At 30.0% G+C, this 24,022-nt stretch overlaps 10 protein-coding genes across 10 annotated transcripts; 5 read left to right on the forward strand and 5 right to left on the reverse strand.

Moving 5' to 3' along the window:
- Nucleotides 1–352: 352 nt before the first annotated feature.
- REC8 (Rec8p) lies at nt 353–2,539 on the reverse strand (the record flags this gene model as incomplete). Its single annotated transcript, XM_046079837.1, has 1 exon — nt 353–2,539. One exon carries the CDS (start codon nt 2,537–2,539, stop codon nt 353–355), a length of 2,187 nt encoding a protein of 728 aa, XP_045937143.1.
- Nucleotides 2,540–3,401: 862 nt separating this feature from the next.
- On the forward strand, nt 3,402–4,094 carry FAR7 (Far7p; the record flags this gene model as incomplete). The annotated part of the gene is made up of 1 exon (XM_046079838.1): nt 3,402–4,094. The coding sequence occupies one exon, from the start codon at nt 3,402–3,404 to the stop codon at nt 4,092–4,094; it is 693 nt and encodes a 230-aa protein (XP_045937144.1).
- A 1,785-nt stretch (nt 4,095–5,879) lies between these two features.
- Nucleotides 5,880–7,166, forward strand: FTR1 (high-affinity iron permease FTR1; the record flags this gene model as incomplete). The annotated part of the gene is made up of 1 exon (XM_046079839.1): nt 5,880–7,166. The coding sequence occupies one exon, from the start codon at nt 5,880–5,882 to the stop codon at nt 7,164–7,166; it is 1,287 nt and encodes a 428-aa protein (XP_045937145.1).
- Nucleotides 7,167–8,550: 1,384 nt separating this feature from the next.
- Nucleotides 8,551–12,069, forward strand: SCDLUD_000837 (uncharacterized protein; the record flags this gene model as incomplete). The annotated part of the gene is made up of 1 exon (XM_046079840.1): nt 8,551–12,069. The coding sequence occupies one exon, from the start codon at nt 8,551–8,553 to the stop codon at nt 12,067–12,069; it is 3,519 nt and encodes a 1,172-aa protein (XP_045937146.1).
- Nucleotides 12,070–12,375: 306 nt separating this feature from the next.
- On the reverse strand, nt 12,376–13,803 carry YRB30 (Yrb30p; the record flags this gene model as incomplete). The annotated part of the gene is made up of 1 exon (XM_046079841.1): nt 12,376–13,803. One exon carries the CDS (start codon nt 13,801–13,803, stop codon nt 12,376–12,378), a length of 1,428 nt encoding a protein of 475 aa, XP_045937147.1.
- Nucleotides 13,804–14,206: 403 nt separating this feature from the next.
- RAD54 (DNA-dependent ATPase RAD54) lies at nt 14,207–17,077 on the reverse strand (the record flags this gene model as incomplete). Its single annotated transcript, XM_046079842.1, has 1 exon — nt 14,207–17,077. The coding sequence occupies one exon, from the start codon at nt 17,075–17,077 to the stop codon at nt 14,207–14,209; it is 2,871 nt and encodes a 956-aa protein (XP_045937148.1).
- A 1,070-nt stretch (nt 17,078–18,147) lies between these two features.
- SCDLUD_000840 (uncharacterized protein) lies at nt 18,148–19,335 on the forward strand (the record flags this gene model as incomplete). Its single annotated transcript, XM_046079843.1, has 1 exon — nt 18,148–19,335. One exon carries the CDS (start codon nt 18,148–18,150, stop codon nt 19,333–19,335), a length of 1,188 nt encoding a protein of 395 aa, XP_045937149.1.
- Nucleotides 19,336–19,464: 129 nt separating this feature from the next.
- YIP5 (Yip5p) lies at nt 19,465–20,421 on the reverse strand (the record flags this gene model as incomplete). The annotated part of the gene is made up of 1 exon (XM_046079844.1): nt 19,465–20,421. One exon carries the CDS (start codon nt 20,419–20,421, stop codon nt 19,465–19,467), a length of 957 nt encoding a protein of 318 aa, XP_045937150.1.
- A 609-nt stretch (nt 20,422–21,030) lies between these two features.
- Nucleotides 21,031–22,650, reverse strand: SCDLUD_000842 (uncharacterized protein; the record flags this gene model as incomplete). The annotated part of the gene is made up of 1 exon (XM_046079845.1): nt 21,031–22,650. The coding sequence occupies one exon, from the start codon at nt 22,648–22,650 to the stop codon at nt 21,031–21,033; it is 1,620 nt and encodes a 539-aa protein (XP_045937151.1).
- A 581-nt stretch (nt 22,651–23,231) lies between these two features.
- On the forward strand, nt 23,232–23,816 carry SPC3 (signal peptidase complex subunit SPC3; the record flags this gene model as incomplete). The annotated part of the gene is made up of 1 exon (XM_046079846.1): nt 23,232–23,816. One exon carries the CDS (start codon nt 23,232–23,234, stop codon nt 23,814–23,816), a length of 585 nt encoding a protein of 194 aa, XP_045937152.1.
- Between the last annotated feature and the right edge of the window lie 206 nt (nt 23,817–24,022).

Raw genomic sequence — 24,022 nt, forward strand, 5'->3', positions numbered from 1 at the left:
TAAAAAAAAGAAAAAGAAAAAGAAAAAGAAAAAGAAAAAAATAAAACATTCTCACCACGTTTTATAATACGTACTTTACTTGTCATATATTATAAATAAATATTAAAGGGTTAACTTTCTTTTAGTATCATTCGTAGTACGCCCCCTATCGTCTATAATAATAAAAACTTATAAAAATATATTATAAGTATTGCACAATCTTTCCTATTAAAAGAAAATAATCTCACAATTAATATTATTATATGTATTAATTCTTTTGTTTGTCAAGCATTTTTGTAGTAATAATAATAATAATAATAATAAAATTAAATATAATAGTAAAAGTCTACCCCCACCCAACCCCCTCCTTCTTTCATTTAATTGTAATTACAATATCGTCTACCTTGGATAAACTATCAGCAAGCCCATTTTCATTGTTACTACCCTTTGTTTCCAATGTAACCAAATCTCTGGAGGCCAACTGCAATAAAGAATAAAAAGTATTACTTATCAATGCTTTACTTTCTTTCTTCCCTCCTGTATTCTTATCAATAGTTTTTTGCTTTTTGGTACTAGCATTACCATTATCCGAAGTTATTAACAAATCAACAACTTTATCCATGGTTGTAATATTCATTCTAGTACTAGAAACATCAATACTAGCTTTAACCAAATCGTATAATTTCATACTCTCTCTGTTTACAAAACTTATGCTAGGTTGCTTTTTTTGTTGTATTTCACTAAACAAATCACTACTGTTTTCATAATAATCAGCGTTTTTGTTGTGCATAGCACTATTTGGTTTGCTGATAGAGCTGGATCTAATTTGTAAATCAATATCTAACACATCATTACCACTATTCTTGTTGACATGTGGTTGTAAATTACTTGAGAAATACCCATCAAATGAAGATAATTCATCAATTTCTTCCAACTCCTTAATACCACCGTTATTATTATTGCCAGATATGGAATTCCTTAGCACATCGTTGTTATTATCTTCATCATAGATACTTAATCTTCTACCATATTCTTCTTCAGATACCATGGATCTTGGACTAGAAGGTAATATATGATCATTTCCCTCATTATACCTTTTAACATCTAAAGCATTGTCCTTATTACCCATAATTTTTGGTAGTTTACCATCGTTTCCTATTGAAAATAACACATCCATTATATTTTTATTTATAATAAAATTGGAAGAACTATCACCATCCAATAGTTCTTGAATGTTATTAAAAGTGGCTAATTTTTTGTTCCTTTTACGATGAATATTTTTGCTCATTCTATCGATATAATTAGAATTATTAAATCTTAAATCATCATTTTTTAAACTTACAATTACATCCAACTTGATTTTTTTATAATTACAACCTTTGATACTATTAATGTTAGTAGTAGTAGTAGTAGCAGCAGCAGTAGTAGTAGCAGTACCGGTACTGTTTTGTTTAGCGTCAACATTTTCTTCTGCTTCCATTTCACTTTTATTACCTGAGTTTGAATTATCATTCACTGATAGTTCATCAGATAAACTAACTTCTTGGTCCACTCCATCAGAATTTGGCCCTCCAACTTTTGCATTTTGCTCTATACCATTACCTTCAAAAGGCGACTCTTCTTTAATGTCAGTAGCATTATAGTTTAGGCTTATACTGACATCACTAAAGCTTCTCTTACGAGACAAGATACTGGTTCCACGACTTCCAACATCAATTAAATCAATATAGTTACTGCCATCGCTTTTTTGACTTAGAATATCCAAATCAAAGTCTATATCATTTTCCAACCCAACCAAATCATCCGTTTCTTCATAACTGTTATTTGTGTTGGTGGGTAAATCCACGCTATTATAAGAATACTCCGTTAATTTCCCAAAATTATCACTGCCAGCACCCAATTCTAAGCCTAGATCGTATTGTCTAATTTGTATATTAGAGTTTTTATCATTCTCTTTTACATTCATCGGATGTGCTGGATCGTTTTTATTAAGTAATTGTTGGATAAACTTGTTTGAGGTGTTGCCCACTTCTTGGATATCGAAAAATAAATCATCTTGTAAAAAATGGTTACTATTACCATTTTTATTTTTGGTTAAAATTAGTGATTGAGCTTTCTGATATTCAAAAATATTTTTATATTCAAATTCACCGTCAAAAAGTGCCATATTTATAGTACTTGATGAATTATTCGAATTCATCTGTTTATTGATTCTTGTGGTTGGTTCCATCATAATAGCTTTTTTCAACTGAGCTCTCAAATTAAGTAAATCGTTTAATAGGAAAACATTTTTTTTATTATAGCAAATGGTTAGGCCAAACATTAAATTGGATATGTACTTTAATGAACTATCATCTAATTCTTGCTTTAAAATAGACTCGCATGTTTCAGGTATAGAGATCTGTAAAATATCCTTTTTTTGAACATTACGAGGCAAGGAATTGATTAAATTTAGAGTATTGTTATTGGCAGAAGAAGTACCACTAGTCTTATTACTGTTGATGTTAACTCCGCCTAATGTTGATAATAACCATAAAGTGGTTAATGGTCTGTTTGTCATTTGTTTTTTTTTTTTTTTTTTTTATGTATTGTTTTTGGCCAAAAATAATTTGTAGAATTGAAGAAAAACTAATATAAAAAGATTATAAAAAAAACCCTATCCTCTCAAAGAAGAAAAAAGAGTATATATATGTATATAAACATATTTAACGTTTGTAGTGACTTTATATAGTTCAGTCAATCTCTTTTTTCTACATATCATTTTTTTTTTTTTTTTTTTTTTTTGGCTCTAGTATTATTTTCTTTTGTTAGATATATTTTTATTTCAGTTAATTGCTCTATCAGGAAATTTAGCCGCTGACACGCGTAAAAAAAAAAAAACTACTAGATTATGGGTATAAGGCACTTGTCCATTACAGAAAAAAAGCGCAGTAGTTCAATTTATCATTTCAGCCGATTATTACCATATACAAATATATATATATATATATATATTTTTTTTTTTTTTTTACCATTTTAAATTTATGTTAATTTTAATTCGTGTTTCTAGCCATTTTATAGTTTTGTTCACCAATTTTTGATCTCCGTAAATATTAACTTCCAAGAAAACTACTTACCCGGCGTTAATGAAGATATCCACGTAGATGACCAATGCAATGGTTACCCGGAGTATTGATTTTGGTATTCGTGATAAAAATATTAATATGTCTACATTTTAAATCCTAAGAGCAACATAAAGTTTGAAACATTTACTTTAAATATACACAACAAATTGAATTATTATTATTTTAACTTTTTTTTTTTTTTTTTTTTTTTTTCTTCCCCCTCCTTTTTAAAAATAACTAAAAGATAAATAAGGCTATAAATCAATTTTAAATTTTGGTTCGGAAAAACATACTATAGGAAAGAGAGAGAACAAAAAAATGTCTAATAACGCAGCAGACAATTCTAACAATGTTACTGCTAATACGAATGCCGCTGCTACAAATCAACAAATTTTATACATGAATCCACAGACTGAGGATTTAACACAATTATATGAATTAATGAATAACTTAAAATCTGTGTTGAGTGACAATGAAAAAAGAAGAAATAATGTTTTGAAAGGAATAGATCTTTTATCATATACTTTGATGAGAGAACAGGATAAAGAAGGAACAAGTAATGTTAACAATAAAACTTTTCAACGCGATATAAATAATTTTGATCTATTTATAAAAAATTGTGGAAAAAAACCAACTATTGTAAAGTCCACCACGGATACTCTCAATAGTGATTCTTTATTCACCCTTACTCAACAGAATAAACAGTTGAAAGAAATATTAGAAATAACCGAATCAGAAAATAACCAATATGTCCACGTATTATCTATGTATAACAATGGCCTATCGGATATAATTAAATTGTTAAGAACTAAGATATATAGACAAAACATTGAGCTTTATTCAAAATTGAGCCAGACTTTTAAAACACAATTATTTGATAAACAGGATATAATAACCATGGAATACCTAAATGGTATTGATGATTACACGATCCTATTAGAAATATCAGATCTTTATAGAGCATTGTTGGTGCATTTGGATGATTACAAGAAGAAAAAGGTAACTTTGTAAGCGTGGTACATATATATGAAAAGGGGCAGCTTGCATTATTTTAATAATATCTTTTTTTTTTTTTCTTTTTTTTATCTAGTACTTAGTTGGAACAGAATGGGATGGAAAAGACATAGAGTGCATTAGTTTACGGGAGAGAATTTAATAAGAGTCATAAATACCATTATTATGAGAATTGGTAATAGTACTGTGAGTGATAATAGAAAATCAGTAGATATAATAATATTTATTTACTTCTCTTTTTTTTTCTTTTACTACTTGTATGCGTAATAACATATATATATATATATATTCAAAGAAAAAGGTGTAAAAAAAAAAAAAACAATATGCTCGTATATTTATATTGTTAAAAGTTTTAATTTAAGCCTTACTATGTTTTCAATTCTATTCAACGTGTGCAAGGTGTCAAAAGAAGTGGGTTGTTTTTTTTTTTTTTTTATTGATAAATTGAATTCGAGCACATAAATATATAAAAATAATATTCACACCCACTCATTCATCCTACAAGCTCATATAATAATAATAATAATCATAATAATAATAATAATAATAATAAACGAACGGAGCAATAAGAAAAAAAAATAGGAAAAGACATAACATCACTTTTTACGACACATGTTGCTATTATTCAATAAAAAACGTGCCCTTTATGCTCTTAAACATGTAATTCTTAGCAATAACTTTTATGGAGTTCCTTCTTTGTTATAACAAGATCAAACATGGTATAACTAAAGGTCAAAAAAAAAAAAACAGCTAGTGATGGTGTCTTGCTTTTATTAATCAAGCCTATTACTAATTTTCGTTCTTGAAACTACGCATGGTTTTTTTTTTATCAGTTACAATTGTAGTGTAACAACACATTTGTTAATAGCACCCGGTTTAAGCCAATCAAATGTTAGAATATTGCTAATATGGTTACTAATCATTTGCTTTGCATTGTTTTGTGATTTTCAATTCAGTTACTCATGGTTTAGACCGTTGTAGTTGGAATAAATTATTCACTTAATTTATTCAATAATATTTGTTATATTAGCGATAATTTTCGCATAAAAAACAGACTGGGTAAAATTAGCTTTTTCTCTTTTATTTTCTTTTTTTATTTTCTTTTTTTAACCATCTTTATTTTTCTGAGTAGATTAATTTTTAATTACTTTCGAATAGGATCTTAAAAGTGAAGATGTGAGGGTGCAAAGAGGCAGAGGGGGTGCAATATCTCTTATTTTTTTATTTTTTTTTTTTCTTTTTCCGAATCTGGTGCGTGAGTGGGATAATGGGGGAGAGAGAAGTACTTCTTCCCAATCTCTCTGTATTTTCTAAAAACCTCTTTACCAATTAGAATTTTGCACCCTTTTTGCTAATGACAATAGTAATACTGGCACTAATATTAAAACCCTCCCTCCCCATCAATTATCAACGACAACAATTTTAAACATTTTTATTAAACTGAACCGTGATAATTAATTCAAAGTTACTACATATTTTCTTTGATCTATACATGCACACACCCAAATATATATATATATATATATATAGAAAGAGAGAATAATTTCTTGAGAATTTAAAATATATGTAATTAATCATTCCTAATCATTTTTTTTTCTTCTCTTTTCCCCTCATATTAAACCAATCCTTTCTATTATAATCATTTATGAGCAAATATTTTAAATTTCTTTTTTAATTGACAGTTACTTCGTGATAAAGGCAACAAGATTCAAGCAAATAAACATCAAATAGTTCGGAGTTAATACTTTGCATAAGTCCTAGGTTGTAGTATTACATATAATAATGACGAGTTCAAGTAAAGTTTTCAATGTTTCTGTTTTTTTTGTCGTTTTCAGAGAATGTTTAGAAGCCGTTGTTGTTGTTTCGGTTTTATTATCCTTTTTAAAACAATCTATAGGACAGACAGATCAGAGATTATACAAGAAATTAAAAATTCAAGTTTGGGTGGGTGTGGTTACTGGATTTATATGCTGTTTGGCCATTGGTGGTGGGTTTATTGGTGCGTACTACAATTTGCAAAATGATATTTTTGGTGGTGCAGAAGATATGTGGGAAGGTATTTTTTGTATGATTGCGACAATTATGATTTCTGTGATGGGTATTGCAATGTTAAGAATTAATAAAATGCAAAGTAAATGGAGAGTCAAAATTGCTAGAGCTTTAGTGGATGTTCCTAAGACCAGGTTTGGTAAATTTAAATTAGGATATTTGTCCAAGAAGTATTGTATGTTTATCTTGCCATGTATTACAGTTTTAAGAGAAGGGTTGGAAGCCGTCGTTTTCGTTGCTGGTGCCGGTGTCACAACTGAAGGTTCGAAAGCTACTTCTTATCCATTACCGGTTTTTGTTGGATTAGTTTGTGGCTGTTTGGTCGGATTATTCTTATTTTATGGTGGGTCATACACCTCATTGCAGTTTTTTTTGGTTATCTCCACGTGTATTTTGTATTTAATTTCTGCTGGGTTGTTTAGTAGAGGTGCTTGGTTTTTTGAAAATTATAGATTTAATAAGGCCACTGGGGGTGATGCCAGTGAAGGTGGTGATGGTAATGGATCCTATAACATTCAAAAGGCTGTTTATCATGTCAATTGTTGTAATCCGGAATTAGATAACGGTTGGGATATTTTCAATTCTTTGTTGGGTTGGCAAAATACTGGGTACCTAAGTTCTGTGTTGTGTTATAACATATACTGGTTGGTTGTTATTTTATTTATTGTATTGTTAATGCATGAGGAAAAGACTGGACATTTGCCATTTTTCTCTAAATTGAAATTCAGACATTTGAACCCAGGGTATTGGATTAAGGGTAAATATAAGAAGGAGATGACTGAAGAAGAGAAAAAAAGGTTATTTGAACAAATGCAAAAACTAGGGTTTAATGAGGATGGTTTAACTGAACAGCCTGATGAAGATGGAGAGCCAAGGGAAAGTACTGAGATACATAGTAATTTGGATAATTTAAGTGGTGAACATCAATTCCAACAAGAACTTGAACATCAGCAGGAAAACAAAGAATATGAGACTGATGACAAACAAGGTAAGATCCATGCGTATAGCCATGAAATTTAGAGAAAACTTTTATATAATTTAGTTTAATAATAATAATAATAATAATAATAGTAACAATACGGGAAAAAAAAAAAAAAAAAAAAAAAAAAGAGTGGGGGATTGTTTATACTTATTTACTTATTGGTTTATTTCAAAACAGTAATCTTAGAAAACTATAATATTATATCTTAGATATGATGATATTTACTAATATGCACAGACTTTTTTTTTAGAAACTAAATTGATTGCACATTATTCTTTAAATTGGTATATAAGAAGATATCATTGTGGACGGCTGGGGGAGGGAGAGATTATATGGCATTTTACAAGCTCTTATAAAGAAAAGATTTATGTTGATTTATTTTGATTTTTTTTATTTTATTTTAGTTTGTATATTTGAAATTAATCGGAGTTTATGAAAAATTATGTATCTTACTGGCAACACATCGGAAGGAAGATTGCAGGAACTTTCAAGAGAGAAAGTAAAAATTTATAATAGAATTTATATTATTAGTACGGTCTTTGTGCATTATTTAAATGATAAAAGTATTAGTCTTAAATGGCTATCAAATGTTAGCTACGGCTTGATTTTATGAATATTCTTAGAGGATAGCGTAGGTATTTTAGACGGGGATAATTATGTACCGATGGTCTCTCCAATCAAAGTATGGCCCATAATGGTATTGAAAGAAGAGAGAAAGTAAATCTACAAGTGGCAAATAGCAGTAATAAACATTAAAGATTTATTCATTCATTCGTCCGTTTTTGTTTTTGTTTTTGTTTTAATTTTAATTTTAATTTTAATTTTAATTTTTATTTTTATTTTTATTTTTATTTTTATTTTTATTTTTATTTTTACTAGAAAAAAAAATACGTATTAAAAGCGGTCATACAGAAAGTTTTTATGTTTCTTTTCATTTTCTTTGCTGGTGCGCATAATAAATATTTAATCTAATATTAATATCTTTTTAAAGCAAATTTCATATTTCATATTTCAAATTGTCGGTTTGAAAGGGATAAGAAAAACAAAACAAAATAAAATTACAACCAGAGGAAACAACACCCACAAACCAACTACCGGACAGGTCCAACTTTACAATTTTACGATAAAAAAGAAAAAGAAAAAAAAAAAAAAAAAGAAAAAAAAAAAAAAAAGAAAAATATCAAAACAAAACAAAACAAAAAAAATTTAAACAAGGCGAAAGAGACAAAATCAACTTTATACAAGTTTTCAACAACTAATAGCCACACATCTACATTCTCCTTTCTCTCAAATTAATAAGAATATCATACAAAATAAATAAATAAATAAATAAATATCTAAAAATAAAAAATAAAGCTAAAAACAAAAAAAACAAAAAGCTCATACATATTCATAATAGTAATACTAGCTCAAATATAAATCATGGTTTTGATTAAAGGTGTGAAATATGCGTGCGAACGTTGTATTCGTGGCCATCGAGTAACAGGATGCACTCATACAGACCAGCCTTTAATGATGATAAAACCTAAGGGTAGACCATCCACTGCTTGCCAACATTGCAAGAATATGAGGAAAAATAAAAATATTAATCCTTCAGGTGTATGTACTTGTGGGCGGCAAAAAAAAATAGAAGAACAAAAACGAAAGCAGAGAGAAAGGAAACAACAACAAGGTGATTTGGTTAATGATAACACAATAATAGCTTCTAGTTGCGACTGTGAAATATCTGAAAAATGTGTTTGCGGAAGCAAAAGAAAAAATACAAAAAAATTTAAGGATGTTACTAGTATAACTGGTAGCACTAGGGGTAGAAGAAGAAAAATCACAACTAACATAGCTAAAATAGAAAATGGTACTGAGGGAAGCAATTATTTCGGTAATAGAAATGGTATATTAAGTCGTAGCACCAGTAGTTTAAGTATCAATAATAATAGTATAAACAAGTTAACTGATAACCAAGCAGTGCATGTCTTCTCTCAGGATAATATACTTCATAATAATGTACAAAACAGTAAAAATAAAAACAATTTAGTAAATGATGTGCCGTCCTCGGTTTCTCTAAGGTCATTCGATATCAGTGTTAACAAAGTCACTAAACCTCAAATAGTATCTTCAACCTCCTCAACCTCACTAATATATCATAATAATAATAATAATAACAGTAACAGTAACAATCATAATCATAATAATCATGTACATAATATTGCTAATATTTCTTCAAAACAACCTTTTGACCAAGAATTATGGACAGATGTACAAAATATTAGATACTCTGTTTTACCTGACTCAAACAAGTCCAATATCAATAACACTAGTAGTCCTACAAATGTGCTAATGAGTGACAACAACAACAGTAATAATATACCGAGATTTAATCCAAGTTTTATGCCTTCTGAATCCTCTCCACACAATAATAATGATAATAAATACTCTCCAAGTTCTCATATTACAAACCCAATGAAAGTTGGAGAAGTTTCTATTCCATTACGAGAGTATATTCCAAATGAAATCAATGGTATTGGTAATATAAATGATGCTACCATGAACAGTTCGAATATTATCAATAAAAATAGCGATGCCGTATCTCTGCAAAATTCTAATTCTACTCTATTCGTGGATGCAAGTTCTAAAATGCCAACTCATGATGAAATTAATACTAATGATAATAATATACATATGAATGTTAATAGTAGCAGGGATAATAGCTACAGCAGTAGTAACACAACGACAACTAACAATAAGGAATTGTTTGTGGATGAGGATCTATTGATTAAAGATGTTCCTTGGCCTTTTCAAGCTGCAACAACTGGTTCTGGATTGTTAGACCTTTTTTCGGATACTTCAAACCCACAACAGTTTATTAAATTAAAAAGTAAGCAACAACAGCAGCAGCAACAACACTCAACACATAGATTTTATCATGATGGTGCAACACCTCCTGAACTAACGATGAGCACAAACGAAAACTCTGGAATAAAAAGGTCTAATTCAATCAAATCAACCACTTCTAAAGCGGCCAGTATGGTAAGAAATGCAAGTTTTGCCACATATGTTAATGCTAACGTTAACGGAAATAGTGTTGCAGATAGTAACATTCATAATTATTCGTCTAGTATTATATCTGACGATAACATGAGAGCACATGAACTGCCGCCAATAGGTAGTTTCAAGGAAAAGGGATATAGAACCTCGCAGGTCCTAAGTAGTAGTAATAGTGGTGTTAATTTAAATCAACATTTTGTGAACCACCATAATAAACAAACAAGATTAGAAAACGTTAACAATACCCATAACCCTAATAACAATAATAATGTGAATGACACTGAAAGTATTAAAAGTGTAGAAGTTTTATCTTTAACTCCAGGATTCACCGACATCCCAGAAAGAGCCACACCCTCCTCTAACCCATTCATATATAATAATAATAATAATAATAACAATATTAATGATAGCACCGATACTGTTACTGGGAATAAGCACAACCATCATAACAATTTACATAATAATAAAAGATATATTCATACAACTGCCGGCGTTAATAAAAGTAACGGTACTAGTTCAGTAATGGCTTTAAAGCATCATAATACTGGTGGCGAACATTATTCGTCTTATAAAGCAAGTGCTAATACATCAATTAATAACTTAACTAAATCCTCAAATCATTCACAGCAACATCATGGAATCACCAAAAGTAAGTCTTTTGTTGTTAATAGTAATAACAATTCCTCAGCCGTCATTCATGACTCAGAAAGTATTTCTTCCTTAGGTTTGTCAACTTTGGAGAATAGTAATGTTGTTGCGAACAACAACAGCGCTAATAACATGGGTAATTTCCCCACATTAGGTTCGTTTTCATCTTATAGAAGTAATGGGAGCCCTTATTACCCTAATAATCATGAACTTTCCTCTCCAAATAACAATAATTTCAATGCCAATAACGCTTCTTCCACCATTATGTCATATAATATACCTTCTTCCACAGCAACTAAAAAGGAGTTTGGCGTGAATAATAATAATAATAATAATAATAATACGATGGTTGCCCCAAGTGTTGATTTGTTTGATTCGCCTTCATCAATAATGACTCTGGGAAGTGGCGATCCTGCCCAAGTTTCTAGTTTAGTTTCACCAGCTGATTCACATAATACCAGCAATAATATCAATTTAGTGACAACAACAATTACTAATTCTAGTAGTCAAAGTGGAAGCGGAGCCAGGGGCTCTATGCACAGCGGGAATGGTTCGGCTAACGGTAAAACCATACCTAACAACAGCAATAGTAGCACTAGTGTTGCAAATCATAATACTACTGGCAACACTAACTCTACCAATAGTTGTGTTAGTGTCCCATATTCTAATAAAAATGATATTGCCGATGGTACATCCGATATTTTCAATGAATTAGAAACATTAACTACGGACCCCGCAAACTACTTTATGAACGTGGAACTAATAGATAATTTAAGTAATGTTTCTGCCATTAGGAATAATGTTAGTAAGCATGCTGCTGCTTATGACAATCTTGAAAGTAATATTACCGTAGATCAGACCAACAAGACTGGCAATACCAATGCTAATTTTTCGATTGATGGAAACCAAACTAGTTTCAACAATGTTTCTCCAAGACAGGCTCTGCCAAATCAAATAATATATCAATCTACAATAAACACTAATAATAATAATAATAATAATACCAATGAACTTGGGGATTTGATCTCTGGCACTGGGTCTTTGTTAAATTATTCATCCGCTACTTTCAATAGCTCTGTCCCTAATACTGGAAAACATATTACTGCCAATCGTACCAATTGCAATAATAGCAACACTGTTAGTCCTGCTTCTGTAACTTCGAGAAATTTAAATGACGGCTCGCCAAACAGTACTACCAGTTCAGGAAGTGGACTGGAGGAATTCAGTGCAATTGATAGACTAGTTTCATAGGTAACCCTATAAAATAATATTATACTTTATGTTTTTACCATTTATGAAAGTGCTAACATCATAGTAAACTTATATTTTCCATATATCCTTTATACAAATTTATACATACATATATACATATATATTTCTTCTTTAGTTACTTAATCTATGTAATGATTTTTATGCCCCCCCTTTCATCCTTTTTTTAAACCCTGGTTCGTGTCGTAAAACATATGCTTACCGTTCGGTCACAACCTTTTCCTAGAGGAGTAGAAATGTTGTAAATATAATGACTCATATAGGCTTTATGGAAAAATGTTGATTTTATCATATTTTCAAATTAGTAATTCCACTTGTGATGGAATTTACACTTTTTCCTTGCTCTTTGTAATCATTTACTATGCCGGTTTCTTCATTTAAATAGAAACACAATTTTTCATCATTAATTTCAAAAATACTTTTTTGTTCAAGGTGTTGGATTTTGCAAAGCCTCAAAATATACTCTAATAGAGTAACTGACATAATTCCTTTGTTATTTCCATTAACACTAGGATGTGTATGAACAGAATCTTGTTCTTCCGGGTCCAGTGTAGATTTGACGCTTTTAAAGCTGGAATTATCATCCTCCGTCTCATCATGTTCATTCTTGGATTCCTCTTGTGATTCTAAATCAGAGGAGGAATCTGAATATTCATATTCTTCATACATACCTAACGCAATCCATTCGTGATTGGAATCATCTGTGGGATAAGTTGAATCGTCAGTATGACGTTCATTTTGTTCTTTTTTAATTTTCAAAACTAAAACAGGATCATTAAAATCAGGTATATTCAATAGGTCACCACTTATATTGAAATAGATTTTAACAAGGGAATTCAAATCATATTTTTTTGTTTGAACTATTTCTTCATTCAAATTATGATACCTCCCGTCATCAAAGTTTTGTTTAATTGTTAAGTCATATTGATATTTTGAGCATTTTTTGGTCATATTTTCAGAGTGTTCTGTGTTCTCCTTTTTATTGATTGTTATTGTTGCCCTTTTCATGTTTTCTTTCCATAATATTTTATCCGATATTGAGCTCACAGAAAAGACGCTCATTTCAAAGATAGGACCTATATTATTGGTGTGTTTCTTATTTTCAAAGGAAAAGTATTTAGCCGCATTTAATATCAAACTTGGTGATACATCGCTAATCTTCATAGTTGTGCATAAATTGATACCAGAAGTGTATAAACTTAAATTGATCAACGGAATAATTTCTTCAATTCTACGTGTAAACGATTTCATTTTATCGATTATAACCCTTACTTCGTCCATATTGTCGTTTGGTTGTTGTAAATAAATTTCAAAATCTTGTATATCTTTTTGTAAAGGCTCGATTAATCTCAAAGTAGAATTCAATGTAGGTGTATTTGATTTCAACGAAACTAGCTTAATTAAATCCATCGCATTTGCCACAATATCAAATTGAATGGTTAATTTATTTTTTAGTAATTTCAATTCATATATTTCATTATTATTGTTTTTGTTTTTGTACTTGCCTGAAAAATTGGTATTATCATCTACACTATCAATAACTTTGGCTTGAGAATCCTTTTTGGCCGAAACTGCTGGGTTAAGTAGTTTTTCGTTTATTTTATCATCTAACAATTTAGTTATCTTCTTCAATGCAAATGAGGAAGCATATGATACACTTGATTTGATGGCAAATGAAATAGCTTTGCTACCAGCATCATTTATAAATTGATCCATAGCTGTTTTTTATTTAATTTTTTTTTTTTTCTTTATTACTTGTATATATATTTTGAAATAAAATCAAGTAATTTTTTTTTTTTTTCTCCCTTTTTTTCATTTCTTTTATTAATGGCGAGGGGACGAAGACAAAAACTCATTCGTCTTCTTTTTCACCTTGTCAACTTCCCATATAAAAAGTGACGCCTTCCATAAAAATAAAAATCAATTAATTAATTACACAATTTAGAACTAAAAAAAAAAAAAAACCAATATTCCTATTACAAATTAATACTTTTAACCCTAAACACATTATAAATAAATAATTACAACTATAAAAGATACGGGAAATGGAAGAAATTGAAAACCATTGAACTTCCCATTCTTTTCTTGACTTATCAGGCTTATTTTTTCTTTTTCTTCCTCAAGTATGCGAGATATATTGAAAAACATAACTTATATCCTTGAACTGAAACTCGTTTTTTAGTAGGTGATCATTGGTTTTCTGTAAGCCAACGTGATTCAGATGATTCCATGTAGTAGCATCTCCATATAGCATAGCACTGGATCTGATAATTTGTTTCCCATTTTTACAACGCTTGCAATTGAAAGTATTGTGGGTATCACAATCGCAATTACCATCATATATAAATAACTTTCTTAGGTTATCTGAACTAAATAATCTCTCCACATCCTCCTTTTCATCCACAACACAAGATGAAAGATTCATTTTCATTGATTGACGTTGATATATCTTTTCTTCTATTGTTCCAGTACAAATAAACCTATAAATAAAGCAATCCTTTTTCTGGCCATCTCTCCAAACACGAGCTAGAGCCTGTTGATCTGCAGCTGGATTCCAATCTGGATCCATCAAAATTAATCTATTAGCACCAATTAAGTTAATACCGCAACCGCCTGCTTTAGAACTTAATAAAAAGATAAACTCGTTGCTACTTGGATCATTGAATTTATCAACCAATTTTTGTCTTTTATTAACCGACATAGTACCATCCAATCTTAATGAACCATAACTGTTACTGCGGCACATTTTATCAATCAAATCCAAAGTTTGAGTATAATTTGATATGATAACTATTTTATCGTTTGACTCTGTTCTAATTTTAAATAAAAATCTTTCCAAAATACTAAATTTCGAAGATATACCAAGTGTTTGAATGCCTCTATTACCGCCGCTGCCACCACCACGACGCCCAGTCCCAACGGAATGTAAGTATGATGGATCATATTCCTCTGGAATTAATAAGTTATCATTCAAATCAATCTCTGGCATATCTTTTTCAAAATCAATTAAATCAGGATGATTGCATAGTTTTTTCAAAACACCGATGCACTTCAATGGTGTATCTGCTTTATTGTTTGTACTAGTTGTTTCTTCTAGATTGTCAAGATCACCGGAGAATTTTAATAAATCTCTAGATTTTATATAATATTTGTACAATTTTTCTTGGAACGGACTTAATTTGCAAAAAACAACGTGTTCGTATTTGCATGGCAAATACTTGGCTAAAATATCATTTGTCCTTCTAATAATAAATTTGGAAACAATATCACTTAAATCTTGTAGTTTCTTTTGTCCTAATAAACATTCTTCCTTGTCCGCATCTGCATCTCTCCCCCTTATAATGGGTATTTCAAAATTTCTACGAAATTGATTTCTTGTACCCAATAGACCAGGGTTTGAAAAATTTAATAGTGCAAAATACTCACTCAAATCGTTTTGGATTGGTGTACCTGATAAAATGACTCTTCTATTGCAATTAATACTGTTTAGGGCAGTAAAAGTTAGACTGTCCTCATTTTTTAACCTATGGCCCTCGTCAGCCAACATTAACCCAACTAGACAATTGCTTAGAGAGTCTACATTTCTTCTTAAAGTTTCATACGATATGATTAGCACAGGCTTAACAATCTGCCTCCCACATGCATTAGCCCATTGCCTAATCGCATCAGATACTGATAAACCATTGGTGGAATGTTTTTTACCATCAATTGCCAAGGGAGTTAATACATTTGCACCTAGCCATTTGACAATTTCATTGGCCCAATTACCAACTAAACTCGAGGGACATACAATTATAGCCTTGTTGATTGTAGGTTTACCATTAGGACCTTGCCTCAAAAGAGTCCACAATAAAGCCAAGCATTGTAAAGTTTTACCCAATCCCATTCCATCTGCCATAATACATCCATATGCGTTTTTAGCATGAGAAGATTGGTTTTTAAATTTAATATTTAATTCTTCTTCTTCAATTTCTTTTTTAGTCTTTTTCTTTTTTTTCTTCTTAATATGTTGTGATTCTTTTTCTGCTTCCTCGCCCTCAATACCATATTCATCCGGTGATGGTAACGGTGTTGAAGGAGTAGAGGGTAATAATAGCAGGTTACTCTTTTCCTTAATAAAATCTTTCATTACTAAACCGGTAACACATCTGTATAAAAACCTGACACCTTCGATTTGGTGTGGTCTTAAAATCTTGCCCAGTTTAGGATCAATGACAACGGCAACGTTACCATATTTTTTTTTCTCTTTTTGTTTTCCCTCATCATTAGTATCACTTCCTAATAATTCTTTTAATGACTTATTTTTAACACCATTATTCATTTTAGGAGGATGTATATTGACTAGTTTTTTGTCAGTCGTTGTACTTGGAGTGGCACCTTTATTAGTTTGTTCTTCGGTAGTGGTAGTAGAGCAACTCGGTTCTTCCTGGATATCATCACCTTCATCAGGCATATCACCATCTGTAGTAGGATCATATAATACAATAGCCAAATCGTCGTACGGATCATGTAATGGACGTGGAGGTAGGTCTATCAACTTAGGTTTCATACCTAGTCTTAAATTTAGATTATGGGACCTTACGTAATTCTTAATAGGTACATTAAATTTGGAATGCAATTTAATTTCAATATTTTTTGAATCCTCTAAATATCTAGTAGAACTTAGAGCGTCATATCTTTGCTTAATAACAGTTGTAGACGTATATTCTTCTTCTTTCTCTTCGTTTTCTTGTAATACATGGTTTAAATCTAATGCTTTTGAGACTCTATCCTGCGCTACTAAAGCAGCTTTCCTAGTGCTTCTCGTAACAGTACTTATGGTACCAGCTTTATTGACTCTGTTTCTTGTGCCATGGTTTAATGGTATTTTGAATGGTCTTGTTAGTTTCTCATATGACTGGGTTATATTAAATGGGTTTGGTTGTTTTTTGGGAGTAATACCAAAGCCTGTACCATTGGGTGGTCTATCAGGAAATCTGCTTTTGGCCATAACTTTTTTTTATTGTTTTATTATGATTATTAGTTAATATAGAACAAAGAGTTGACTTGCAAATTAAAAAGTTGAACAATGAGTAGTTTTTTTCTTTCTTTTTTTTTTTTTTTCTTTTTTTCGTTTTCGTTTTGGTGTTTGTATTTAATTTAATTTTATATTACGCGTATATTTTTATATCAGCAATGTTCTAAATACGGAGGGAGAAAGGTTTGTAATACGTTTCAAAAAGAAAAGAAAGTATTTCGTATGTAATGATATAGTTGTTGCATGGTGCGTTGTGCGGGGGGGGGAAGAGAAAGAAAAAGAAAAAGGAAAAGGAAAATAATCTGTGATTGTAAGCAAGTTATATAATGGATAATATATAATAGTCAATTTTATCAAGCAAAACAACAAATAAAACTCCGATTTGCCACTCTGTCCGAAGTGCAACTATCATCCCACATTTCACCTTATTGTCACGTGCTCAATTACCCATTATTTCTTTTTCTTTCTCGGTTTTAAAAGAAAAAAAAAAGAAATATCCGGAAAAACTGGATTTGGAAAAATTGAATTTGAATTTGAAAAAAAAAAATTATATATATGTGAAAAACTCCGGTTTTAATAAATGGAGAACAAAAAGTAAAAAAAATAAAACTGATATTATTCTCAGAAAACCACACACAGCACTTCCTCAAAACATGTTTTTTTTTCCGTTATCTTTTTTTTGTTGTTTTTATTTGTGTGTCTTTCAAGGGAATAAAAACACCCCAATATTAATTTTAGTACAATAGAAATTGTACATATTTTAACTCCAAAATCAGTTGACGATAATCAAGGCTGATGTTGTTATTTTCATATATAACCTCCAGATTAATTTTGTTAATATTTTTAAAAAAAAAATTTTTTTTTTCTCCCCTCTCTAAATCCTTTTTTTCTTTTTTTTTATGTTTCAAACCTTGTAACTTCTTTTTTTATGCAAAATCTTTATTCCTTGGCTTCTTCATAATGTCTTTCTAATTTTTTTTTTTTCTAACGGTAGCATTCAGCATATTGAAACCTAAGTCAATTAACTACAAAATAATAAATAAATGGTCATATCACTCACTCCGCATAGGAATAACACAAATAGCAATATACCCAGTATATCTAATATTTTCGGTACAACTACGAATAACTTTATTAATGTTGCCGATTCCACTAACAATAATTCTACTACCCATACTTTGCCCGCTCACACTCAGCACAGAAATAAACAAAATTTAGCTTATACACGAACTAAAAAAGGAAGTTTATTAATATTAAATTTATCAAACCATTCTATACCTCCGCTATTGTTACCGCCTGTAATAAACTGTTGTGGTGCTACCACTATTAATACTAATGCTACCACTACCAATGATGATAATAACTGTGATGATGGTAGTGGTAGTATCTACAGTAATAATAATAATAATAATACTATACCCTACAATAGTGTGTATAATATTCCAAGTAATGACGGCAATAGAAGTAGAAGTGATACAGGTTGTAGTGTATATAGCAATAACAGCAGCATATTTAGTTCCAACAACAACGATCTGCTTACTAGAAAGAGAAGCAATACCATAAATAGTAGTCATAGTAGTGTTATTAGCAATAGTAGTAATAGTAGTAGCAGTAACAGTAGTATTCTCAGTGTTAACGGTACTGGTACCAGTTGTGATAATAATAGTAATAACGCTCCGGTGTCCAAAAGGCAGAGAGTGGGTCCAAGTTGCGACTTATGTAGGGCCAAGAAGATTAAATGTGATGCAATAATAACAACCATTTTAAAAGACGATTTGATACTGAACTCTTTTTCTCAATCTTTACATTGTGAATTAGATAAATCTACAATTATACAATTTCTAATGAGTCATTCAACGGAATTGTCCAATTCTAACAATGTTATAGATACAACCACAATTATACAGAATTTAATAAACAATGATAACATTAATAAAAAAGAATACAAATATTATAAGCATGTTGATAAATTGATTAGCTTCAAAGCATGCAGTTCGTGTCGTATCAAAAAACAAAATGCCTGTCGTTTTAGTAAAGGATTGACTAGGCAAGATATTAACATTTTTAATAAATTAAAAAAAATTAATTACCTAAAAAGAAAGAATTGGAAAAAGTGCGGCAAAAGTACTAGCACTAGTTCTGATACTATTTTGTATAATATTGATGCTGAATCATCAGAATTAAATCACAGTTTAGACTCATTTACTATTCACGATTATAAAAATCTATAAGCAATAATTTTAATATATATATATATTTTCTTGTTATAGTTAATAATATTAATAATAGAATTGTTACTTTTTAATGTCACTATTTCATCTTATATATATATATATATATATGTACAGTTAGAAAATTCTTTAAATCATATATTTTCTCATTAACAACACAAATAACACATGAATTAGTGAATATACAACAAATAATTTTTTGTACTTTGGATTTGACAATAATTGTAAGTTCAAATACCCCCAGCTATAAACACCACCTAATATTATAATAATCCAATTGAATATAAATTTAACTCTATTAATAGTAACGCTAGTACCATCACCATGCATAACACCAATAATTTGTAATATAATATTCACTACAATGAACTTGATTAAAATGATTGGAATCCAGCAGAGCAAGGAATATCCTACAATGTTGATCAATTTCACCCAATTATTGAATCTGTTACTACCACTTTCATCTCCTATCTTCCAAAATGATAAAAAAAAAGATAGTAAAACCTCATAACAAAATATGGATATCCCAGTGTAAAGAAAATTGGCTAATGTAGTTGTGTTATCGCTGGGTACAATGTCTGGGAAAGTCTTGAATATAAATGAGAGAACCAAAACAGTGAAAGAAATCCATAAAGGACCATATAGTTCAATGATGTTACTACTAACCGTCTCACTGCCGCCAGCAACACCATTTTCTTCAAGGTTAAAAATATTATTACGCTTTAAAAGTAGAGTGGATTTAATTCTATTTTTTAGTAATTCCGTGGTAATATTGTTAAAGTATTTCGCGCTTCCAGAAATAGCACCGGAAGCATTGGTTGTGGAAGATGTATCAGCAGATATAGCTGGTGGTTGAATCAACACCACAGGGGTGGTAGTATTACTAACATTAGTGTCCAAATTCTTGCTAGTAATGTCATTGTCATCATCAAATAAAAAATCATCGTCATTTAAATCATTCTCGATTTTGTTATATTTATTACCACTAGTGTGATCAACTTCACTACCTAACTGATCTTCAAAGGGATTGTAGTCCTCTTCATCATCAATGTTAGTTTTCAATTTAGAATATTTATTATGACTCATTGGAAGTAGGTAAAGTATATATATATATATATATATATTTATTTATTTATTTGGATCCTTCTTTAAAGATTATATTATAAAGTTGAAAAAAAAAAAAATACCTTTGATTATAAATTGCCAATTAATTAGTGTCAAAAAGTGATTACTGTTGAGTTCTTTTAATAGATAATATGAATCTCCAAAGTTTTTGATTGCGGTGTAAGAAGAAAAAAGCCAAACATAAAAACAACAAGATTTCATTATTATTTATTTTTTTTTTTTTTTTCTCTTTTTTTTTTTTTTTTTTTCATTTTGCGGGTAAGCAAATATAACACATATGTGTATGTGTTGTATGACCGGGTTAATAGATCTGTATTTTGGTCAATCGTTATATAAAAACAGTCCATTTCCTTTTTTATTTTGTTTTTCTAAACATAAATATAGCGTTCAACACAAAGATATCTTTATTCTATAATAACTATATACCATAAATATAAAATATTAAGCAAATGTTGTCATTTTACATATTACTACTACTTACTTGCATTTGCTGCTGTATAGACCTTACATCTCTGGTCCAAACTTTTGAAACTAACTAAATTCTTATTACTTTCAATTATCATCCCCCTTTCAAAAAGGCGCACCTCTTATTTTAAAAATAGATGATGATATAGTAGATTGCTTCGAGGGATCATTTTGTTCATTAAAGGGAGTACTATCATTACTAATAGAACTATTTTTAATACTACTATCTACATGATATTTGTTATTTTTTGCTGCTCTATCTAGTTCATATTGTTCTTCTGTAATTTTATTATCAACATCTTCCCTATTGCTTATAAATAGTACTGCAACTTCTTCATCTTTTAACCCTTTGGTTTCTGGGAATTTGTATACGATCAATGTGTTCAATAAAAATGACATGGTCCCAAACATAATAAATGTACCCCATTTGATTTTACTTAATAAACATGGTGCCATAAATGTTAAGATAAAATTGAAGAACCAGCTAAAAGACATGCAGACGCTTGTACCTTTGACTTTAGCTACTGTGGGCAATATTTCATTTGTGTATACCCATGCTGCACATGATAAAGAAGCAGCAAATATACTAACAAATACATAGCAAAATGTTAAAACTATTGTTCCTGGAATACCTTTAATTTCCCAAACAACCGCTGTATTGCCATTGATTGGTGCTACTTCGTGACCATATACTCCCAAGATAGTTCCTATGATTATCATGCATAGAGACAATAAATATGATCCATAAACAATGATATCTTTTCTTTTCAACTTATCCATCAACATTATGGGAAAGATGGTGAAAATTACATTAAAAATATATTGTAATGAGGTTGCCCATAGTTTTAAATTATTTCTCAACCCGATCATTTCACAAATGTAAACCATATAATACATTAAAACACCTATACCACAAAACTGCACCAAGCTCTGCATAACAATCCCGCATAATAAGTGTGGTAATATCGGTCTTTTAAACAAATCTATAAATCTTAAACGTTTGTCACTGTTGTTAGTAGCGGTCATTTCAGTCTTATTAATTAAATCGATTTTGTTTTCTATAAATTTTTCGCCTTTTAACTCTCTAACAATTTTTTCCAGTTTGCTTAGCTCTCCGTGCATAATTAACCAGGATGGCGATTCAGGTAGCCCCCATGATACAAAGAATAAAAGCAACCCTGGAAGTCCCTCAATTGCCCAACTTAATCTAAATGAAATGGCAGTGTTTCCAAGATAATACTCGGCAACCAAAGTTATGTAAAACATTAATAATATTCCCCAGGTCAACGCCCATTGCATGGTTGAAGTCACCAGTCCCTTTTTGTTTGATGGAATGATTTCACTAATATAGACAGGGATACTGCTGCTAAATATACCAATTGAAATTCCTTTAAAAAATCTGCTTAGAATAACCCACCAAATGTCAAAACTTAGCGAGGCTACCACCGAACCAAACAACCAAACCAAAGCAGTTAACCTAGCCGTGTTGGGAAAACCTAATTTTTCTGATAGAGTACTAGATAGCAAACATCCTATCAATCCACCTGATGGATTGGATCCTGATATTAATCCTTGTTGGAGAGGGGTTGGATAATTAAAGTATTTATTGAAAAATTCGGATCCAATAAAAATTGACATAGATGAGATGTCTAGGCCCAATAACAAGCCACCGAGTGCCAAGATAATGATTATTCTGGTTACAGAATAAAATTTTTCGTTTTTCATTTTATTATTATTATTATTATTATTATTATTATTATTATTATTTACCTGATGTTATGAAGGCCGTTGTAGTTTCTGTTCCTGTATGATTAGCTTTTAATATATATATGTCAGAGTGCGCAGTTTTATTTTTTCCATGGATTTTAATAACATTTGTAACATATTCTCTTTTTCCTTGCATTTTTTAAAAAAAATAAAAAAAATAAAAAAAATAAAAAAAATAGTTGATATATATATATTTGTATTTAGGTTTAGTTAATGACACAAAGCTCTTTTCCATTTATAGATTTATCTTCTTAATTATTAGTACACTTTTTGTAAACATAAAATATTTCGCTGACATTAAAAGTCATTTTTATGTTCCGGGTAACACCATTCGCAAATATCAAATATTTTTTTTATAGGCCAATTTTTTTTCAGTTGCAAATTGAAAGGAAGAGGAGCTCTGAGGGAAAAGAAAGAAAGAAAAAAAAAAAAAAAAATATATATATTAAACAGTTACAACAATACCAACTGGATTCACAATATTTGTGTAACTTAAACTTACCAGTGCTTTATTAAACAAACAATTGAGAGAAACTAAAATGTTTTCATTGAATCAAAGATTTCAAACAGTAATCAATGCAGCTATCACATATGCAATATTTATTATATTTCTAATCATAACATTGTTCCACTTCCAACTCTATGTCGAAAACAATATTACTGAAACAGTTAAAGTTAATAATTTAAATATCATTAAGCCTATTTTAAACCTAAGGACAAGTAGAATGTTTGGTGGAAGTGGAAAGTTTCCAAAGGAAAATTTAAGAATCAAATTCGATTTAAATACTGATTTGTCTCCATTATTTACCTGGAACACTAAACAAGTATTTGTGTATTTGACTGGTGCTTACAACAGTACTAGCACTTCTTCCTCTGAGGTTACATTTTGGGACAAGATTATTACTGATAAGAAAAATGCAGATTTGGATTTGCATGCTGTTATGGGCAAATACTCAGTTTGGGATAAACAGAATGGATTTAGTAATAAAGATTTACAATTGAAATTACACTGGAATATTCAACCATTCGTGGGTAATTTAATATTTGGTGAAGCTGTCATGAGTAACAGTGGTGACATTTTGCATATACCAGCAAAGGAGCAAATAACTAATGGAACAGCTTAAAATTAATAGGAAAAAAAAATTCTTTACAACTATTAAAGCCCACTTTCCTTTTATCATTGTTATTATTATTAAGATCGATTTTATTTACAAAAATTAATATCCGTATTTATATATGTGTACAATAAATATACACATTGTAAAGACTACTAGTGTATAATTGAAAACACTGTTTAAATATAAACAAAATAAGATGTGTGTGTGTGTGT

Source organism: Saccharomycodes ludwigii, chromosome I, assembly GCF_020623625.1.
Source record: "Saccharomycodes ludwigii strain NBRC 1722 chromosome I, whole genome shotgun sequence".
NCBI lineage: Eukaryota > Fungi > Ascomycota > Saccharomycetes > Saccharomycodales > Saccharomycodaceae > Saccharomycodes > Saccharomycodes ludwigii.